At 52.2% G+C, this 20,770-nt stretch overlaps 2 protein-coding genes across 5 annotated transcripts in view; one reads left to right on the top strand and one right to left on the bottom strand.

Annotated features, from left to right (window-relative positions):
• The window catches only part of GAB2 (GRB2 associated binding protein 2), a 172,293-nt gene extending 156,451 nt beyond the window's left edge, over positions 1-15,842 (top strand). For both annotated transcript variants that reach the window (XM_079928442.1, XM_079928443.1), the window contains 7 exons: positions 7,318-7,910; positions 8,711-8,805; positions 9,844-10,108; positions 11,574-11,664; positions 11,950-12,052; positions 13,628-13,753; positions 14,583-15,842. In XM_079928442.1, coding sequence (XP_079784568.1) covers positions 7,318-7,910; positions 8,711-8,805; positions 9,844-10,108; positions 11,574-11,664; positions 11,950-12,052; positions 13,628-13,753; positions 14,583-14,726 — 1,417 coding nt within the window. In that variant the 3' untranslated portion in view covers positions 14,727-15,842. The remainder of the gene's footprint in view (positions 1-7,317; positions 7,911-8,710; positions 8,806-9,843; positions 10,109-11,573; positions 11,665-11,949; positions 12,053-13,627; positions 13,754-14,582) is intronic.
• Positions 15,843-19,493: 3,651 nt separating this feature from the next.
• Positions 19,494-20,770, bottom strand: part of USP35 (ubiquitin specific peptidase 35) — a 78,504-nt gene continuing 77,227 nt past the window's right edge. For 2 of the 3 annotated variants that reach the window (XM_079929760.1, XM_079929759.1), the window contains one exon: positions 19,494-20,632. In XM_079929760.1, coding sequence (XP_079785886.1) covers positions 20,465-20,632 — 168 coding nt within the window. In that variant the 3' untranslated portion in view covers positions 19,494-20,464. Of the gene's footprint in view, positions 20,664-20,770 lie in introns of all 3 variants that reach the window. The other variant, XM_079929761.1, reaches the window with a different exon arrangement.

The following is a 20,770-nucleotide window of genomic DNA, read 5'->3' as shown; positions in this document are numbered from 1 at the left end:
TTTCAGGTGTACAGCAAAGTGATTCCATTATACATATACATGTATTTATTCTTTTTCAAGTTATTTTCCCATTTTAGGTTATTACAGAATATTGATCAGAGTTTCCCCGTGTTATACAGTAGGTCCTGGTTGGTTATTTTAAATATAGAGTGTGTACATGTCACACAAACTCCCAGTCTGTCTTTCCCCGAACCCTTCCCCACCAGTGACCATAAATTCATTCTCTAAGCCTGTGAGTCTGTTTCTGTTTCATAAATAAGTTCATTTGTATCATTTTTTTTTTAGATTACACATATAAGCAATATCATATGATACTTTTCTTTCTCTGTCTGAGTTACTTCACTCAGTATGACAATCTTTAGGTCCATCCATGTTACTGCAAATGGCATTATTTCATTCTTTTTAATGGCTGAGTAATATTCCATTGTGTATATACACCACATCTTCTTTATCCATTCATCTGTCATGGACATTTAGGTTACTTCAATGTCTTGGCTGTTGTAAACAGTGCTGCAATGAACATTGGGGTGCATGCAATGTCTTTTTCTATCCATCTCCCAGAGTAATGGAAATAAAAATAAAAAACAAATGGGACCTACTTAAACTCAAAAGCTTTTGCACAGCAAAGGGAACCATAAACAAAACATATAGGAATTTTTTTAAAAACCTTTACTTCATATCACACTACTCAAAACTTAATTCAGGGGCTTCCCTGGTGGCGCAGTGGTTGAGAATCCACCTGCCAATGCAGGGGACACGGGCTCGATCCCTGGTCCAGGAGGATCCCACATGCCACGGAGCGACTGAGCCCGTGCGCCACAACTACTGAGCCCGCGCACCTAGAGGCCGTGCACCGCGGCAGGAGAAGCCACCGCAACGAGAAGCCCGCATGCAGCAACGAAGACCCAATGCAGCGAAAAATGAATAAATAAAATAAATAAATTTATAAAAAAAAAAGTTAACTCAAAAGTATCAGAGACCTAAATGTAAAGTCTAACACTGTGAAACTTATAGAAGAAAATATCTCTGTGATCTTGGGGTAAACAAAGATTTTTATATAGGATTTAAAAAGCAGGAATCATAAAAGAAAAAAATGATAAAGTAGTTGTTATCAAAGTTAAAACTTGCTCTTCAAAAGATCCCATTAAGAAAACCAAACGGCAAGTCACCAAATGTGAGAAAATATTCAAAACACATATCTGACAAAGGAGTTATTTGTAGAATCTATAAAGAGCTATTACAAGTCAGTAAGAAGACACGCAACCAATTTGTGTTTTAAATGGGCAAAAGATTTGAACAGACACTTCACAAAAAAAAAATAGATGTAAGAATGACCAATAAGCTCACGAAAAGATGCTGAAACATCATGGAAATGCAAATTAAAACCTCAGTGAGGTTTTGCTTCGTCTCCCCTGGAATGGCGAAAACAAAAAAGACTAGCAACGCCAAGTGCTGGCAAAGTATGTGGATGGGCTTTATCCCTGCACTGCTTCTGACATTCACATTACACACTAGGTACTCTGGAAAGAGGAACAATGCTTTACAGTTCACAGCGCTCTTTTATGTTAGTTACCTCATTTGATCTCCAAAATAATCTTAGAGGGTTACTTTTGAGTAGGGACTTTGAGAGAGAACCAGCTCCTTCATCTCTGCCTAGCATAGACATAAATATGCCTGATGATTGTAGTGAAATAGTATTTACTGAGGCCAATAATACCAGCCTTCTGTCTCTCCCCTTCTACATTCATGAGGGATCCTGATAGAGTTACAACAAATGAAACATCTTAGAGATAAAACCAAGACTTTCTTATTATTACTCTTACTATACTACTAGCCACTAACATTTCTTCAAGTACCAGGTAGTATGTATTCTGGTTAAAATGACTTCAGTCCTCAAACTCCAGCTCTTCCACTGAGCTAAATTAACTAATAATTCAGAATCGTAACTATTGCCAATGGAAGGAGTTTTGAATGACACTGTCAAGACAAGCAGAATCTTTTTTGTTTTTGAAAACAAAGTCGTTTCACTAGATTTATTTTGGCCCTCTAGCTAGATTCTAGCCAATCTCTGTCTTCTTATTTCAAGGAGGCTGTTAAACCTGTAACATGTGATGTGTTGTGGTGTGTGGTGGGTCACATGCCCTGGAAAGCCATAATTCTGGTGAGAGTTGAGGAAAGTGAAATTTCAAGTAACGAAATTCCAGAATGAACGCATCCCTGACCCTGCAGCAAGCACTATTCTACAGAAAGATAGGGGGTAAAAAGTAAAATCAGAAATGTCCATGGAGAACTTACCTGTGATTAATCATTTCTAAGGCTCATTCTCCCAGTGGCTTTGACTGACCAAAGGCAGAATATACAGCTCTTACCTTCATTTAATTTCACAAATACAGCTTCTCTCTGTAACCACAGAGCGAAGGCAGGCTCAGTATTGCAGCCAGAAGAGTTTGAGATACAAAGATCACCTCACCTCTTAGAGATTGTGGGACAGAATTTCCTGAGTTTTCTTCCCTCACAGGAAGGATGCATTTGGAATGAGTCAGATACAGAAGGATGGTCCAGATGACCTCTTAGGATTGCCAGTGACAGGTACAGAACTCTAAATGGTGGCTAATTTACTTACAAGCATCCAATTATACTCCAATTTAAAAAAATAGCAGGAAAAAAATTAAATTGGCCCTTTATTGTTATAAGGTACTTGGCATCTTGTAGAGTGGAAGGAGTGAAATTGTGGTGTAGCATGTTACCATAACATGAGAAAATGTACAAAAGAACAAGTGCAAAATAAAGTGGCTGGGAAAAACTAGGAAAGCATTCCTAACAGCCAAGAGAGAGGTTTGGGTTGATATTAAAACCCAAGCATGTACAAGTGGTGGTGTGATAGCCCCACCCACCTGGGGCTCTGGGAGCAGCTGGGAGCCAGGAATGGAAAGGAAAAGCTGCTGGGCTTGGGGGAGCATTTTCTCCCAAACTTCTCTCTGCCCCCAGGGAGCTCCCCTATACACTTGTGTTCGAGTATCTTCTGGCACCATGTCTGCCATGTATCGTTTCTCCTCACCGGATGTGTGAGGGTGATACCTGTCTCTCGGAACTGTCAGGAGGATTAAAAGCTACGTCACATGTGATGTGCCTGGCACAGTACTGGGCTCATTTTATGAGGCCTCTGTCAGCCCAGAGCCCTGGAAGAGAAACCTTTCTCCAAATCCGCTGCTTCCAGGTATCTGTCCCAGAAAAGCAACTCAGCACATCATGGTGGCACAGGCCTCAGTAAAGGCCTACATGAAAGCAGTAAAGGCCGCAGGACTTCTAAGTGCTCAGAAGTCCCCCTCTTGATTCTTGTCCAAAGGGAGCGCACTGTAGCGGTGTGGGTTTTGGGCAGGGAGTCCAGGGACCTGGGTGCTGGAAGCAGTTCTGCTACCGTCCAAGCGTATACCTTTGGGCAAGTTTGTTTCCCTTGTTCAACTCCTTTCACCTGATCCTTGAAGTAATGGTCAGTCCCCCTCAGCGTGCATCGGTACCATCTACCACATGCCAGGAACTATGCCAGGGGACAGGGTATGGTGCCCTGCCTTCTAGAAGCACAGGGTCAGGTAGGAGTGGAAAGACCCAGACCCAAATAAATTTCACACAAGGTGAGTGTTGTGATGGAAGCAGAGTGCTGTGGGAGCAAAGGAGGAGTGGTGAGTAAAGTGACAAGGAGACTTAGAGGACCTAAAACACCATCGTGGAGCAAAAAGGCTTCTCTGGCGCTTTGTGTAAGATTTTGGCGTATCAGGGAAACATTCCAGAGAAAGGTAAATTATGCAAGCCCAGGGCTGGAGCTCAGGGAGTGTGTTGAGGGATGAGCGAGTAGTTCTGTGACTGGAGAGGAGATGCCACGACAGCGACAGTGGGACATGAGCTCATGTGTTCTGAAGAGGAGGGGTTTCACTCTTCTGCTCCAGAGGGTTCAGGCCAAGCTCAGGAAAGGGCACAGCAGCACCAACGCTTTTCTTTCTTTCTTTCTTTCTTTATACATTCATTTGCTTGTTTATTCAACAAACATTTATTCACTGTTTACTATGTGACAAGCACTGATCCCGGTGCAGATGAGAGAAATGAATAAGACACAGTTTCTTCTTTCCTCAAGGAAATCACAGTCTGATGGAGGAGATAAGTAACAATGGTGCGTAACACAGATAACAATGGCTGCCTGCTCCAGGAACAGAGTCGAGCAAGTGATGGCTTGTGCTGGGAGGTAGAGGATGTAAGAAACAGCTTCAGAAGATGTGCCACTTGAGCCGAGTATGAGCTCGCCAGCCTGGAGTAAGAGGCCTTCCAGACAGAGCAAACCACACAACAAGGCGCGGAGGCCTGACTGCCTGGGGCATGCGGGAACACCTGGGCAGTTGACTGAGTAGACCCTAGAGTGGGAAGGGGAACTGGGGAGGAGAGATTGGAGAGGTGAGTTGGCGTTGGAATATGACTCGGTCCTAAAGACATTGAGGCAGTTTTGAAAATGGTTAAGGTGGGAAGTTAAGAAAGTCAATGTGAGCGGGATAAAGAGGATCAGAGAGGTCCTAGGCTGATGGGAGACGAGTTATTACCCCTTTCGTTATTGCAGAAGAAAATCAGGAGGACCTGAACTGGGGTGGATGCAGTAGGACCTGATGTGATTATTGAGTGAGAAATCATAAGGTAACTCCAGATTTCGGCTTGAGTGGCTGGTGCCTTTCCCAGACTGGAGAGTCAGGAGGAAGATGAGGAGTTCACTCTTGCATATGTTTAAGGTGACTGCAGTATACCTGCAATGCTCTCCCCACCCCTGCACCACCTTAAAATCTTTCAAGGACTCCCATTCTCATCAGCCCAGGCCTGGCCCCTCCACGGCCATCTCTCAGCCCCGCCTCCCAAGGCACTTGCTCCAGCCTGAGCAGCTTGCGTTTCCTTGAACTTGCCAGATTGTGTTCTACTTCTGTGTCCCTCTAACTGGAACACCTTTTCCCTTCTCTTGCCTTATGCCAGGCCAGTTGCCAGAGTCAGTTAGAGGTGACATCTTTGGAGAGGCCTCCCCTGACATTCTGTACCACCACCACCAGGGAGGGTTGGTATAAATCTGTCAACAGCCTCTTACTCACTGGCTTGATTATAAGATTTGCACGCAAAGGGACTTCCCTGGTGGCGCAATGGTTAAGGATCCGCCTGCCAATGCAGGGGACATGGGTTCGATCCCTGGTCCGGGAAGATCCCACATGCCGCGGAGCAACAAAGCCCGTGCGCCACAACTACTGAGCCTGCGCTCTAGAGCCCACGCTCTAGAGCCCGCGAGCCACAACTACCGACTGCGTGCCTAGAGCCCGTGCTCCGCAACAAGAGAAGCCCACTGCAATGAGAAGCCCACGCACCGCAACAAAGAGTAGCCCCCGCTCGCCACAACTAGAGAAAAGCCCGCGCGCAGCAACAAAGACCCGATGCAGCCAAAGATAAATAACTTTATTTAAAAAAAAAAAGATTTGCATGTATGTCAACTCCTCTACCACTGTGCCCCCTCCCCCAGGGCAGGAGGCTTCTCTGTATCCATTGTGCCCGGCCCAGGTGGAAAGTAGGACATCCATAAATGTTTTTTAAATGAACAAATCCAGATAGGGCATCCACCAGCATTGGAAATTCCAAAAGACAAAATGAAAGGCACCACAGACAAACGGACAGATGTGAACAACGTGAACACCTTATGTCTACCATTGGCTCCCTGGTCCTCTGCTTCAGGCACTTCGTTATCTAAAGGCTAGATGTTCAGTGATCTAGGCCATGCCTGTCGCCTTGGTTATGCGTGTGGAAGGAAACAGGAAGGAGAGAGAATACGGAGGACCAGAGAGGAGGGCCGCGGAAGGTCTGGGGACTGAAATGGAAGTACTAGCCACCAAGGATGCAAGTTTACGCAAGAGAGAGCTTGGCTGCTGAGACACCTGTTGCCCTTCCTCTTTCTAAGCTGATGGGCCTTAGTTTCTATCGCCATCTGGTGGCCACATCCACAAATAACAAGCTCCCCATGAGCTGAGAGAGCTTGTATAAGACGGAAGTTCCATGGATCGGCCTCGGTGGGTTAAGAGCTGCCCACCCCGCTTAGAGATAGCGTGCAAATTTGTACGTATGTGAGGCTTGCCTTATTCTGGTGAGAAGTGCTGAGAGCTTTTAATCAGATTCTTAAAGAGGCATATGGCCTCCAAAAAGCTGAGAATCACCACTAAATGACAGTTCTAGAATAGTGATTCCTTTATTCCCCCCAAATGGAATCCTATGAAGAATCCTACTGTAAGAGAGAGAAAAGCAGACCCGAATCTCTACTTGCTCAGAACATCACCTTCTAACTTCCTAAGGCGCCTACGCAGAACACAGAATCCAGTTTGGAAACCCGGCTAACACACCCAAAGTGTTGTGGAGTTTCAGAACCAGATGGATCCTTAAGAGCTATTGAGACACACCAGGTCCTGCCTTGGGGAAGGAGACTTGGTGAAGCCCACAGAGCATATCAGTGGTGGAAATGGAACCTGCACAAATCCCTTCGCCGCCCCCCCCCCCCCCACCGCCAGATCGTTTTACTTTTTAAATCTTATTTCCCCAAAACATGAATTTTTAAAAAGTAATAATCAAAACCTTTTCTGTTCTGAATATAGTTCCCAAACAGGAAAACATTTTTCCTGTAGAATTTTAGTCTTCTGGAAAGAGATATTTTCCCCTCTAAATGCCTCTCAATGAACCATAATATATGATAGAAAATAAATCTGTGACTTACATTTGAATAGTTCTGTATAACTTAGAACAGTACATTAGCTGACTTGTTTTACAGTGGGAAAACTGAGACTCAGATAAAATGACTTGCTATTTTCGGATACCAACTTAAAGGTTCTTTCCGCTATCCACAGCCTTTGTATACGAATGCATATATTTTGTGTCACTGAAAACAATAAACAAGTGTGTGGTATAACTAGCTTGTTGATATATATTTGGGAAGGTAAGACCAACCTCTGCTAATCACAGCCATTTGGGAGTAGGGGAAGGGATAAAGGCTAACACTGAACATATACTTACTAGATACACTCGAGTCCAATTTCTAAGCAACCTTCAAAGCATGATTTTAATCACCATTTTTGCAGACGCATTTACTAAAGCTCAGAGAGAAAACGTGCCTTGCCCAGGTAACCCTCAGGCCTGCCAGCCTCCTCAGCCTGTGTGTTCCACACCACCTAGCTGCACAGGGTTTGAACAGGCCCGCTTGCCTCGCTGGTGGGCAGCCCTGGCCTCCTCTAACCCCCGCACCCCCTTCTTTCTGTCTCTTAGGAGCGCCAGCTTCTCTCAGGGCACCAGGGCCTCGTTTCTCATGAGGAGCGACACGGCCGTGCAAAAACTCGCCCAGGGCAACGGACACTGTGTCAACGGGGTCAGTGGTCAAGTCCATGGCTTCTACAGCCTCCCCAAGCCGAGCAGGCACAATACAGAATTCAGAGACAGTACCTACGACCTCCCCCGGAGCCTGGCCTCCCACGGCCACACCAAGGGCAGCCTCACGGGCTCTGAGACGGATCACGAGGACGTGTACACCTTCAAGACGCCCAGCAACACCCTGTGCCGCGAGTTTGGGGACCTCCTGGTGGACAATATGGATGTTCCGGCCACCCCACTCTCAGCCTACCAGATCCCTAGGACGTTCACACTGGACAGGAACCACAACACCATGGCAGTCGCCACTCCTGGGGACTCGGCCGCAGCCCCCCCACCCCGGCCCCCCAAGCCAAGTCAGGCAGAAACACCTCGATGGGGCAGCCCTCAGCAGAGGCCTCCAGCCGGTGACAGCAGCAGATCGGCCTCTGCCGCGGCGACCATCCCCAGGCGCAACACCCTCCCAGCCATGGACAACAGCCGACTTCACCGAGGTCAGTGTGAGCCCTTGCTGAGGCCGGGGGGAAGGGAGGGAGCACAGGGGTTCTCCGTAGTGTGCTGGTTCTCGGTCATCCATGCCAAGGAGACTTAAGTCCCACCCAGGGCACCTGTGCTACCCACAGGTTTAGGCATCTTCCACCCAGACCTTTCCTAGTTTGTCCTCCAGCCCTGGAGGCTGTTAGTAGACGCCACAATGGCAAGAGTTTAGCAGACCCTGCCTGAGAGAAGTTACTGTTCTACTAAGGAGGCAGAACATTCTTGGTTAACCACAGTACAACACATTATGGGTTTAGAGGTCCAAATCACGGTCTTTTATTCATTTATAAATCAAACCAAAGATTTCAAAAATAAATTTAGAAGCCTAGTCCAAACTGGAGCCAAACCTATGTGGACCAACAGACTTTTAAAATCAAATCTACAAAATATTTTCTAAGCCACATTTGACTCTCTGGTTAAAGTCTGAACGTCTGTCTGAAGTATTAAATTCTGTTGCTGATTTCCCACTGAGAGTATTCCAACTCTGCATATAACCTCCCTGTTTGATGAAAAAGTAGAATAATATTAATTCCTTTCATTTGGCGTCTGCTAACACTGGGGCTACATCCAGAAGCCTGGGAGGAATTTGTGAGCTGAGGAGTGATATGATAGAAGCAATCCCTTATCATTAGGGGTCGAGAGCAGTATCTTCGGAGTATCAGTAAGACTCTGAGCCACAGTGGTGAGGGTGTGGGGAGGTGTCAACACAGGGATTGACTCCAGTGAGTGCACATGGCTCTTCCTTCCTCTGTCGTAGCTTCTTCCTGCGAGTCCTACGACTACCCCCAGCGTGGTGGAGACAATGCGGGCCGGTCCACCGAGTCCGTGAGTGATGCAGTCAGCGCTTTTCTGGTGAGTGGGGTTTAGCCAGGGGTCCTTAAGTCAGCTCAGGTGGATTAAAGGTCACAGGCATGGAACTAAAAACACAGCCCCGAAGCATGATGGCATCTCCCTCTTAGGAGCCTGCCTGGCTTCTTGTCTCAGTTCAGAACCCTGGGTTGAGTTTTTGGAAAGTAAGAGGCAGGTATCCTGATCTGGAAGAAATGTGTGTACTTAGGTGCAGTAGCCTGTAAGGCTCATCACTGTGGGTAAGCAGGAAGCGTCCAGGATGCAGAGGACGCAGGCGCCGGGATGGCGGCTCTAAGGCAGCATCCTTGCCGTGAGGTCTCACCAGGCAGGGCTGGTGCTCAGAGTCAGGCTCAGTGGCAGAATTATGGTTTGCCTGCAGGACCCCAGGCTGCCCTGAGGAGGGGGCTGAGGACAGTTCTCCGAGGTGTCGGGCCCAGCTAAGCTGACTAGGGCCTGGCTTCAGGCCCACTGGAAAGACTGTGAGATCAGGTAACTGAAGCAAAAGCGGCTTAGTTGTGTGTCTGGAAAGACAAGGCAGGAGTTAAAGGAAGGCTGTGGCCAGGGTAGCTGCATTGTACAGCCCCGTGGCAGCTCTGACTGCAGCCCGGCAGTCACACTGAAAGCTGGGTTGGGGAAGCACACCTGCCCCAGACCTCACCTGCCAGGGCCAAGGCTTCTCTTACGCTCCTTGCCCTGCCAGTGGCAGGTGCTGACCTGCCAGTGACGAGTCCGGACCTGAGGAAGAGGGAGGGTCCTGAACCAAAGCTCTGCTTGGTCAGGCATTCAGAACGCCTCGTGGATACTTTATACTAAAGATGTATCACAAGTTATAAGTAAGCTCCAAGGGATCATGGAAGCTGGAGGAGACCCACAGACCTCGTTTCTTCCTGTCTCCTCCTCTGCTTTCTTAGTTGTTTTTCCCAGGGTCCGCCTTATAGCTGCACAGTACACCCAACTCAGGCTTTCCTTGCCTTGTGTACAAATTCTCACCCCTTCTTGTTTCTTGTCACTAGTAACAGCAGTATTTCTTTTCGCTCCTAGCCAGGGAAAACAGTTGTAGGCCGATCGGATAGCACCAATTCCGAAGACAACTACGTGCCTATGAATCCAGGCTCCTCCACCCTGCTGGCTTTGGAGCGAGCAGGTGACAATTCCCAGAGTGTCTACATCCCCATGAGCCCGGGGCCCCATCACTTTGACCCGCTTGGCTACCCCACCTCAGCCCTTCCTATGCACCGAGGCTCCAGCCGAGCGAGTGAGATCCAGCCACCCCCTGTCAACCGCAACCTCAAACCTGACCGGAAAGGTAAGTCCACTGTTTCCTCGTTCCATCTCTGGACAATGTTCAGGGACTGTTCGCATTCATTTAGGGATCAGGTGGATCCTAAATTTTCTTGCAAGGAAGTGGCAGCCTCTGGGGCCTAAACCAACCCAAACACACACACACACACACACACACACACACACACACACACACACACACACTCTCTCACACACACTCTCTCACACACACACTCTCACACACACACTCTCTCACACACACTCTCTCTCTCTCTCTCTCTCTCTCTCTCTCACACACACACACACACACACACACCCCAAATTCATCCCAGTGGTCTGGCACCCTAGGGACTGGCTCTTGAGGACCCTTGATGAGCAGAAAGAGTGCAGGAATCAGAAGGACAGGATGGATTCAGGTGCCAGCCCTGCCACCTGCTAACATGTGATTATAAACAAATCATCCTGTGTCTCTGTGCCTTATTTCTCATCTGTGAAATGGGAAGTGTAAAACGTACCTCCCAGAGACATTGAAGGACATAGATAATACATCTAAAAGTGCTTCATCATGTATGAGATGTAATTCAAGGATGAGGTATTTGTATTAGCTCTGGGGCTGGGAAAGGTAGAACTGACAGAGCAGTCCATGAAAAGATACACTATGCTATCATTGAAAGGACTGAGCTTTCGAACCAGGTAGATGTGGGTTGGAATCCTTAGCCAGCACTTCCTAGGTGTGTGACTTTGAGTAGATCCTGTAAATTCTCTGAGCCTCCGTTTTCTTATCTGTGAAGTGGGGATAGTCATGCCTGCCTTCCGGGTTTGGTGAGGAGGAAAGCATCTAGGACATTGACTCTAGTGCATGGCAGGTGTTCAGTAAAGTTAGCTCTGTGCCCTCTGCATTTAGACCAGGAAGAAGTGCTGCAGTTCAAGTGTCAGGTCTGCCTCGACCTCATTCTGCAGGCCTGGATCAGTGGCAGGGATTCAGAGGGAGAAGTAGAGTCACTGGACAGACCTAAGCCCGCTTCGGGCTGGCCAACAGAGAATGCAGATCCCAGCATTTGGATTGAAGCCTTCAGGACTTGGTGACGTTCACCTTCCTCCACTGAAGGCTCCACAGTCCTGGTGGGCAGGGGGCAGTCATGGTGGCCTTCTCTATGATGTTTCAAATATCATCTCTTGTCTTCATATGCAGTCACAAATCCACGGCAAACAGTCTGTTGTCACACCCTGTGTCCCCACTTTAGGTTCCGAAAGTATGATTATCATAGGTACGGTGCGAAGAATATAAAATTTGGCATCTGAAGACATGGCTTCAGGGCCTGTCAGCATGGGCAGAGATTGTGTAACCTTGCTGAGAGCTTCAGTCTCCCCCTGAACAACTGGGATGAATAGGAATGACTCATAAATGCACTTGTGTGTCACGTGTAAGTGTCTGTATGTGTGGCATTATCATCATTGGCTGATGACTCGACTTTCTGTTCCTGCTGCAGCAAAGCCAACACCACTTGACCTGAGAAACAATACTGTCATCGATGAGCTCCCCTTCAAGTCACCCATCACCAAGTCTTGGTCCAGGGCCATGTAAGTGTCTATTTGTGGACACGGGAACTTGGAACAGGGCCATCAGGTTGGTGAATGGAATGGGTCACTAGGCCGTGTGCCAGGAAGGCTCCGTCCTGCTGCTGATGGCTGTTGGTAGCTCAGGGCTTGGTTTTCTTCTTCTGTGAAGGGAGAAAAGTTGTCCCCGCTCTGTATCCGATCTTAGTCTGATAATGGAGGGCAGAGGTCTGTCTGGGGGTGTGAGGGCCAGGGCCCGGCGGGAGGCTGGATGTGCCCCAGGGTTTACTCCCTGTCTTCTCCCCACAGCCACTCCTTCAACCCGGGATCCACCCAGTACTGCCGCCCCATCTCCACACAGAGCATCACCAGCACGGACTCGGGAGACAGCGAAGAGAACTACGTCCCTATGGTGAGTCCTCTGGGGTCCCCTGGAACCCACCTCTCACTCCTCCACTTCCCAGCTCACTAATTCACCCCGGCCTCAGGCCACCCACATTATTTGTGATTTAGTTTGCTGCTGCAAATCCGTCTTGAGCACATACGTGTCGAGCACTGTGGGGTCATCGTCAGAGGCAAGGAAGGCGCAGTCCCTGCCCTCAAGGAGGCTGCTCTCTTAAGGGGCAGAGAAGGCCTGCCTCTCTCACGACTGGAACTCAGGTGGCATGGTCGGTGTCCCTGGAGAGGCGGTGCTGCAGGGACGCACCCGCAGGATGGGCGATCACACCGGACTAGGGAAAGGGGAGGCGCTGAGGTGGAGTGGCCGTGCAGACAGGAACACGGAGAATGATGGTCATTAACTCTGGGCGAAGGTGGAGTGGGCAGGCGGGGAGGTTGGACTGGAGTCAGATCATGAAGGACCCCGAATGCTGTCTTGGGAAGTCTGCACTTGTGCTGGGGCAGGAGGGAGCCCCAGAAGAGTTAGCAGGCCAAGTGGTTAGCTGCTGTTTCAGAATAGTCATCAGGGGCCTGTAGAGAAGAACTAGAGCAGCCTTCAGAATTAACTTCCTTGTTCTATCCTGTTAAAATCTTTCAAAACTAAACGATCTCTTCATTTCCTTATCCCGTTGTTCCCATGACCATGAGGAGGTATGGGAGTATGTCTGTTGAGTGTGTGTTACCCCACTCAGCGGTGGGGAGGCACACGTGTGCATGACTCGGTGTGGTGAAGGCCCTCACAGAGGGAATAAACACAGGGTTCTGCCCCCTGAGATTCCCAGTGCAAAGGGAGTGGCTGCCCAGCACCTGGCAGTTGCTGCATAAATAGAACAAATCTACCAACCAGTAAAGCAGCCGAAAACAAAACAAAGCTTAGGACTGTTTATTGCATTTCTCATTAGAAGGTGTCTTCAGGAAAGTGCCAGACAAGTTGGTCTTGATGCCTGGATGAGACGGGACCATGGAGCGTGTCCGCTGAGGGACTGGGGCTTTGTGCCGCCTGGGGATGAGGCCCCTCTGCTGAGACCCCTGAGGAGCTGGGGCTGGAGGGACAGGCCGCTGCGGTGTGACAGCCCCGCTCCGGGCCCTGGGTGGGAGCCCAAGAGAAGCAGATCTGGTGCAACAGAAACCTTTCCAGGGTCCAGTGCGTAAAGGACATGTGCTCCCTTCTTGGGGCCAGCAAGCGGGGGCTGGTCTGTCCGGGAGATCACAGGTGAGACGCGGCCTGATGCCCTGGAAGGGAGGCAGCGTGGCACAGCGGGGTAGTCCTCCCTGCTCACCAGCTGTGCAGCCGTGGGCAAGTTGCTTTACTTCTCCGAACCAGAGTTTTATCTTCGTTTTAAAAAATAAGAACAGTAATAATACCTACGTCACAGGACTGTTGCGAGGGTTTAGACAAGAACGTGAGAAGTCCCCGGCACAGTGCAGGGCACAGAGTCGGCACTCATCGAGCTAGTTAGTTGCTCTTACTCCCAGAGGTGTTTTTTGCCCGGTGGTGGGTTAATCTGTTTCCTAAACTAACTAATGGTCTTTCCCTCCTTTGTGATAGCAAAACCCAGTGTCTGCATCTCCCATTCCCAGTGGCACCAACAGTCCGGCCCCTAAGAAGAGCACTGGCAGCGTGGATTATCTGGCCCTGGACTTCCAGCCGAGCTCCCCAAGCCCCCACCGCAAGGTGCCTGGGGCGGGCAGGCGGGTGGGTGTCAGTCCGGGCTTTGGCGGCCCTGGGGGAGGAGTCCCGGAGGCCAGCTGCCTTCAGCGCAGGCCGGCGGCACTCTGCTTCTGTGACTGGGCCGTGCTGTAGCCTGGGTCTCCGGGGGCTCACGCGCCCTCACTCTCAGCACACAGGTACCCTGAGCCCGTAGGACCGCATCCGTCAGCCCACCCCCCCGTCGTGCGGATGGGCGAACGAATGCACACGGAGACACGAGCGGCTCGAGGTCACGTGTGAACCCACGACAGAGCCGAGACTCGGGGATCCTGTGTCCTGGTCCTGAGTTCTTCTTTGAGAACTCGCTGTCCAGGTGCAGCCTGCAGAAGGGCTTCCGGGCCCGGGAAAGGCCCCCCTCAGGAAGCACACTTAGCTGCCCAGTCCAGACAGCAGCCCTGGCGCAGCGTCCCGCACAGGATGGCTCTGCGCGCTCACAGCGAGCCACGCACAGAGCCCTGTGGCCGGTGCTTCTTGGCACCCGGCACAGCCCTTCCCCTGGACAAGCGGCCACAGGGAGGTGGGTGGAGGTGCAGGTGAAAGCCCGGAGCCATCCATCAGGCCAAGGAGGGGCCTGGGTCCCCCCAGGAGCTGGGACATCGGGACGGCAGGCAGGGGCTGCCGCATCAACCAGGAGGGACGGTGCGGTTTGGAGTCCAGGCCTTACAGGCCACTTTCAGAAGGAAAAGGCAGGCCAGAGAGGCAGCTGTGTAGAGCCCCACCTCCTCTCCCCGCGCGCCCGCCCCCTGCGTTACTGGTAACTCACAGCCACTTCACTCCCCGCTCTGTCCCCCAGCCATCCACGTCATCAGTCACTTCCGATGAGAAGGTGGACTACGTCCAAGTGGACAAGGAGAAGACCCAGGCCCTGCAGAGCACCATGCAGGAGTGGACAGACGTGCGGCAGTCCTCGGAGCCCTCCAAGGGGCCCAAGCTGTGACGCGCGGGCCGCCGCCCCAGGGAGGGGCCAGAGGCGGCGTCTCCAGAGCTGACGCCTCCCTGTCTGTCTCCCCCTTCTCCTCTCCAGCGCACCCTCCTGCCCACCCCCTCTCTACTCTGCCACTCTGGCCTTCAAAGCACTTGTCATCAGGAACCCTGACCCCTTCCCCTGGGAGGTGAGGGCCAGATCGAGGCGCTTCCTCGGCTCCCTCGGGGCCCACCTTTGATTTTTATCAGCAGTGGCCGTGCCTCTACCCACCTTAGTTAGAGCTATTGCCAAAAAGCATCCTTCAGCCTCTTCCTGCCCTTTAGACCCGAATACCTACCAGACGTGTGGAGGGAGGGGCTGGGGCTCTGAGCCAGATTCCACACCTCCCCTTTGGGCACAGTTCTCAGCCCCTGTCCCTCCCGCTACTGGCCTACCTCTCCCCCAGTCCCGGAAGAAGCCAAGTCGTCTCGCTGACCCAGGGAGCCAAGGACCAGCGGACCAAGGTGGATACAGACTTCTTCAGCCCTGTCTTTCTTGGCAGGGGAGAGGCAAGGCCACCAAAAGATGAAGGAGTTGAGGAGGAAGGTCAGAGGTGGTCTTGAGGGACAAAGGAGTTAGAGCCCCAGATGCAGAAGGGCAGTGGGTACCTGCTGTGGTCCCCCATTTTCAGGCCAAGTGGCAGTTGCCGGGTGGGAGAGGCAGAAGGATAAGGACAGCAGGAGGGGAAGACTGGATGATGGGCAACCCAGAACAAGGAGCAGGAGATGGGGTGACAAAGACACTGCGGGGCCGGGCCCCCGGGACTGTGGGGCCACAGGCCCGGCTCTGTCACTCTGGGACAGAGCATAGTCTTCTTCCCCGAGACCCCACCCAGCCAAGAGCGCCGCACCCACGAGGCTCGGACTGTGCTGGGCGGTGCAGCGCGTGGGGTGGGAGCGCCGATGTGGTGGGGGGCCGGCGGAGCTGTGGGAAGGCGACGCAGTGTGCGGGGTGGAGGTGCGTGGGGGGGGGACGACTGAGGGGCCACCCTGGGACGGCCTGGGCAGAGACACAGGGCGGCGCCCAGGCCTGGAGTGGAGGCGCTGCAGCAAGTGAGCTTCTGCAAGATGGGCAGTGCGGCAGGGGAGGCGCTGGTAACCGATGGGCTGAGAGGCGGGGCGAAGGCTGGGGGTGGGGGAGGCGCAGCTAGTGGTTGAGTACATCCGGAGGGCCTGGTGGCGAGCCCGGGCACTGCCGTGGAGATGCAGGGTGGAGCAGAACGTGAGGACTGGTGTGGTGGTCAGGGGAGCGATGTGCATGGCCGCAGGCGAGGGCAGCTCCCAGGACTGATGGGTGGCGGGCACAGCAGGGCAAAGGAGCAAGCAGAGCGGAACAGAGCCTAGTGGATGATGCGGGAGAGTGGCTGGCAGCTTGTGCCGTTTGGTTGAGTTTTGTGTCAGGTCCCAAGGAAGTACAAGTGTGGCCTGGTGACAGGCCAGAGTGTGTTCTCAGCTCACGTCACCCTCTGTTGCCCTGTCGAATCCCAGGTGCCTAGCTACAGGGACAGGAGAGGGCAGGCCTCTCCTCCCATGGCTTAAAAGGCCACCAGATCAGCATCACCCTCTGCCCACCTTTGCCAGGGACAGGAGGAAGGGCATCACGCCAGGCTCTTTTCTCCTAAGTCTGGGGAGGGGGGCTCTTTTATGTTAAAGTTCTTGGCCAAATTTTTAAGAGTTTCAGAGGCAACGTTGGTAGACCAAATGTTTCGTCCTACCCTGGGGTGAACAGACCTTCCTCCCTCCAAAAAAAGAAAAAAAATGACTTCCCACCCTATTTAAGGGAGGTGGCTACCGCTCACCTTTCTGCTCCTGTGAGCCTGTGTAAACACGCACACCCCAGGCCTGCGGCCTGACCTTACTCCATCCCGGGAGAAATTTTCTCAATAGTAGCCCCTTTCCTCCTAGTATTAGTCGTATCAATTCAATAAGCATTCATTAATGGCTGCTATGGCCACGCCTGGGCTAGGCACTGAGAACACAGGAATTAAATCAGACTTTGTATTTGAGAAGGTCAGAGTCGATGAGAAAGAAGACAAGGACACATTGGTAATGGCCATGAGAGACACTTAAAATGCTGATGATGTGCAGAGAAATCGAGGCTTGTTCTCTAGGAGGTTGGTGTTGGGGGCAGGAGTGGGGAGGGGGTGGAGATCAGGGAAGGTGGTTTCTAGGAAAAGGGGGTGCCTGACAGGGGCCTTAGAGGAAGAAGGGTTAGATTTTGAGAGGGAAGGAGGGCAAGGCTGGGATCCGGTGGAGGAAGATGGACAGAGAGACTTAGAGAACCTTGTGCTTTGGGAACAGACCTTTGGGAGTATGGGCCCAGCCTCTCAGAAGCAGTGAGGCCATGCCTTGGTGTCCCCACAGGTGAAATGGTAATGGTGGTGGCAGTGGCCTACCCTGGGCAGGGTTTGGTGGCTCACTCTGCCCAGCCCTGTGTCCCTTTAAGGCTCTCTGCAAAGGGTCTCACGTGGCAGAGCTTTGAATGGTGCCACCCTTGTGCCCCCATTGGCTACAGGTGGGCCCAGGTACTGGTACCCTCAGTTCCCAGCGTCCTCCCCTATTGATCGCAAGGTACCCTAATAATGTCAGCATTTTCTGAATGTGCCATGTTGTGACTGAAACTGGGTGGAGTCTTGAGAGACTGAGGTGTTCAAATCTAACCACCAAGGAGGCCTCCCTCCAGTTCTTGGTTCCTATAACCCCCAAACCCTTCGGGTGGAGGCGAGAGTAGAGACGGGGGGAAGTACAAGAGGAGAGAAAATTGGCCTGTTGAGAGCAGAGACTGGCTCAAAAGCCCCAAGTACCAAGGTGTCTAATATTCCCGTCTGGTCAGTGTAAAAAACTGGTCCTTCGGCCTTCAGTGGGTCAGAATCCACCTCTCCTGGTGGCCTGGCAAGGACTGCGATCCCAGGATGCCTTGTCAGCCAGCACAGCTCACACAGGCCTCGTCCTGCTTGGTGCTCCTCAGAAGCAGCTGTTCTTGCCCCCTTCCAGCTCCACCTCTGCAAGGAGTGGCATGGAGCTTGCGTCTCCTTCCCACCTTGGTGAAGAAGGGCCCTGAGGCCTCTTCTGTGGCTACTCCCTGCTCTGTAACTTCTCTCTCGAGGGTCTGGATCACCAGGGATAGGCGGCACCCAGAGCACTGGCCAGTTAACCCAGTTCCCTCCCTAGACTGATTTCAGTAACTTCTACATTCGAAACCGTTCAAATAGGTCCCATTCCTAGGACAGAAGCACAGCTGTTCTCAAGGGATTTGCCTGCCACAGGGCTAAGGCCTCAGCCGCAAGCTGCAGCTGACCCACACCCCTGTGACAGGGCTCTGGAAACAGAGTGCCGGGCAGGAGGGAAACTGGCACGAACTTCCCCTCTGGCCCTTCGGCAAAACGTGGGGGAAGGAGGCTGAGCGCAGGAGCTGTAAAGCCCCCTCCTTCCGGAACGCACCCAGCTCTTTGGGGCCAGGTGGGCCGCCTGATGAGGGGTCCCCCTGGAGATTCAGGCTGTCACGTGATATTTGGTGGTGTGTGTTCTTATGTGTTTGTTGGTTACATGTGTCTTGAAATTTAGAATCATTTCCCACAGAATCGTTGCTTTGTCGGGAAGAGAAAATGGGCTGGAAGAAGCCCAGTCTTAGGTTTCTGGCCCTCTTACCATTTAAAATTGACATTTAATTTTTCAAATCACTGTTGGTGCCTAATCACTTAAGTTATTAATTTATTCTGTTTTCTTTTTTAAAAAAAATTTGTAACACGTATTTATCCTGTGAGTAGGTCTGGGGAGGGGTGGGAACGTGTTCACATGGGTCCTGTTTTCGCTGTGGTGACACATGGTACAGGCCTGGAGCTTGCAGGTCCCTTTTTACTATGGTGTTGGGTCTGGACAACAATAAAGTCCATTAGACGCAACCAGGAGGGCTGCTGAGTGTGTCTCGTCCGGAGGGGCTGGGGACGGAATGCACGCACACTGGGATCCTGGCTCGCCGTGCCAGTCTGCTCCACTTGCATTTGAACAGGAAATAACTGGGTACCCTTCTTGGTGAATCTTCCTTACCTCGGAAACTGTACTCCTGGTGCGTGAAATGGAAAGTGTAGTAACATCTGCCAATTCATCTTTCTTAGGAGGCTCAATGGACCAAAGAGATGAATTCTGAGCATGACTCTGTCTCTGACAGACGACTGTCGGCCCACTTTCGCTGGTCCCTGAGGTCTCAAGGGTCTATGGCTTTTGGGCCAAAACTCCTCCACCTGCAGCCCCTGAAGTCCCCGGCCAGGCCACTGCAGTCCCAAGCTCCAAGATGGCTGGAACCTGAGGGCTGCCGCCTACTTTCCTCCCGGCCTGAGCCCAGCCCACCCCAGATTCTCAGAGGTAAGAAGGGAGGAATGTGGTAGCAGCAGCAGTCTCTGAGCAGCCCAGAGTTCCTGGGGTCTGGAGGAGCTCCAGCCCCACCTGACAGAGTCCCTTAACAGTATCCTGTTAGGGTGGCCCCCAGCCTGTGCACCCACCCCCCCACCCCTATCTATCTGGGCACATCCCCACCACCCGTCCTCACTGTTGATTGAGTGACACAGCACTTCAGTGTCGGGCATGCTTGCCTCCCCTGGGGCAGCACACAAGTCAGCAGGGCAGGGGGTGGTGTCCCCTCCTTCCTGTCCAGACACAGCAAGAAACCAAGGGTTAGAGCCTACCTCACAGCCAGTGACTGAGGCGGGAAGAACGACGGCTTTAAAGGCTTCAGAGAACCTGTTTTTATTCCTGTTTGAGACCCTGGTTCTCTTCTCTCCATTTAGAAGGGGTACAGCAGGGTCAGGGCACAATGAGGTCAATATCTGCTCCTCACCAGACCGGCCCCATGATGACGGCCAACTGCTGAGGCGCTGAGCCAGCCAGCTTCCCTCAGGACAGATGTCGTGAGAAACACAAACGTACTTGCAGGAACCTCAGGACGCGCTCTCTCTTAACCAGAAGGGGGATGCAAATGGTGGCATCTCAGGCACTGAGGCAGGAGAGAGGCTCAAGAGGCTGTCCTCCCCTCTGTGCGTTGTTGCTTGATGTTGGGAGGACAGTCTCTGGTCCTGTGCCAGGCTGCTTCCCACCTACACTCCTCTCAGAAAAAGTACAAACAAACAGTGTAGGCACCCACAGATGTTGCCTCAGGCCCCTCAGAGAAACCAGAAGGCGGCCAGAGGGGTGACACACAGCCGCCTTCTTTGTGCGAGGGCTTGGCTCTGCCTCTGCTTTGTAGACCACAGAGAAACAAGATTGTCTGAAAGGAGCTGGGAAGGAACTGCTACTTGATGGCAAAACACCAGCGCTGTGACGTTCAGCCCTGTGGGATAGCCTGCAGCGGGTAGGGGACAAGGCCCAGAGAGTGTCCATCTCAGCTGCTTCAAGCTGACCAGGACACTTGGGTGTCAGTAAGTCTTAACGGGGCTGATCCCAGTGTCGGGGCCTGAGGCCCGGTTTAAGGGGCTTGGGTCTCACCTCCGTATCTGAGTGAATCTCCGTGTGCCCTTTGGGCTGAGGGCAGGGGCCCAGGAGCCCCCCCTGCTCCATCTCTCTGGCCCTCGGAAGGGCCTGCCTTCAGGACTGGACCTGCGCAGCCTCCCTCAGACCCCACCTGGCCGAGCACCTCTGCCCGGGACCTGGGTCCCCCCCACTGAGGTTGCCTGTGGCACCCTCACAAGTGCTTAGCAGGCCAGGGGATGAGGGTTCCCATTAGAAGACCAGTCTGTGGAAGTCACCACCGCTGCCACCTGCAGGGCTGCAGCCCCCCGGAGGGCCTTCATCCTCATCTTTGTCTTCGTCAAAGCCCCTCCCCCAGTGTGGAGATGTGGGGAGTGCAGAGATGTAGGCCGCCCTGCTCCGCGCCTCCTTCTCCTGCTCCTGGAAATACAGATGGGGATGGGGCCGGAAGCTTAACGGTCAGTCAGTCAGGCTCTGCAGCCTCAGTTCTCCCTGCACGCCCCCAATGCCACCCAGCCCTTCCGCGCATCACCCCAGTCCCCAGGGCCCGGCGCAGAG

The sequence above is a fragment of the Stenella coeruleoalba genome, assembly GCF_951394435.1.
Source record: "Stenella coeruleoalba genome assembly, chromosome: 8".
Taxonomy (NCBI): domain Eukaryota; kingdom Metazoa; phylum Chordata; class Mammalia; order Artiodactyla; family Delphinidae; genus Stenella; species Stenella coeruleoalba.
Note: the sequence above shows the minus strand (reverse complement) of the source record. Positions and strands in the feature narration are given on the sequence as shown.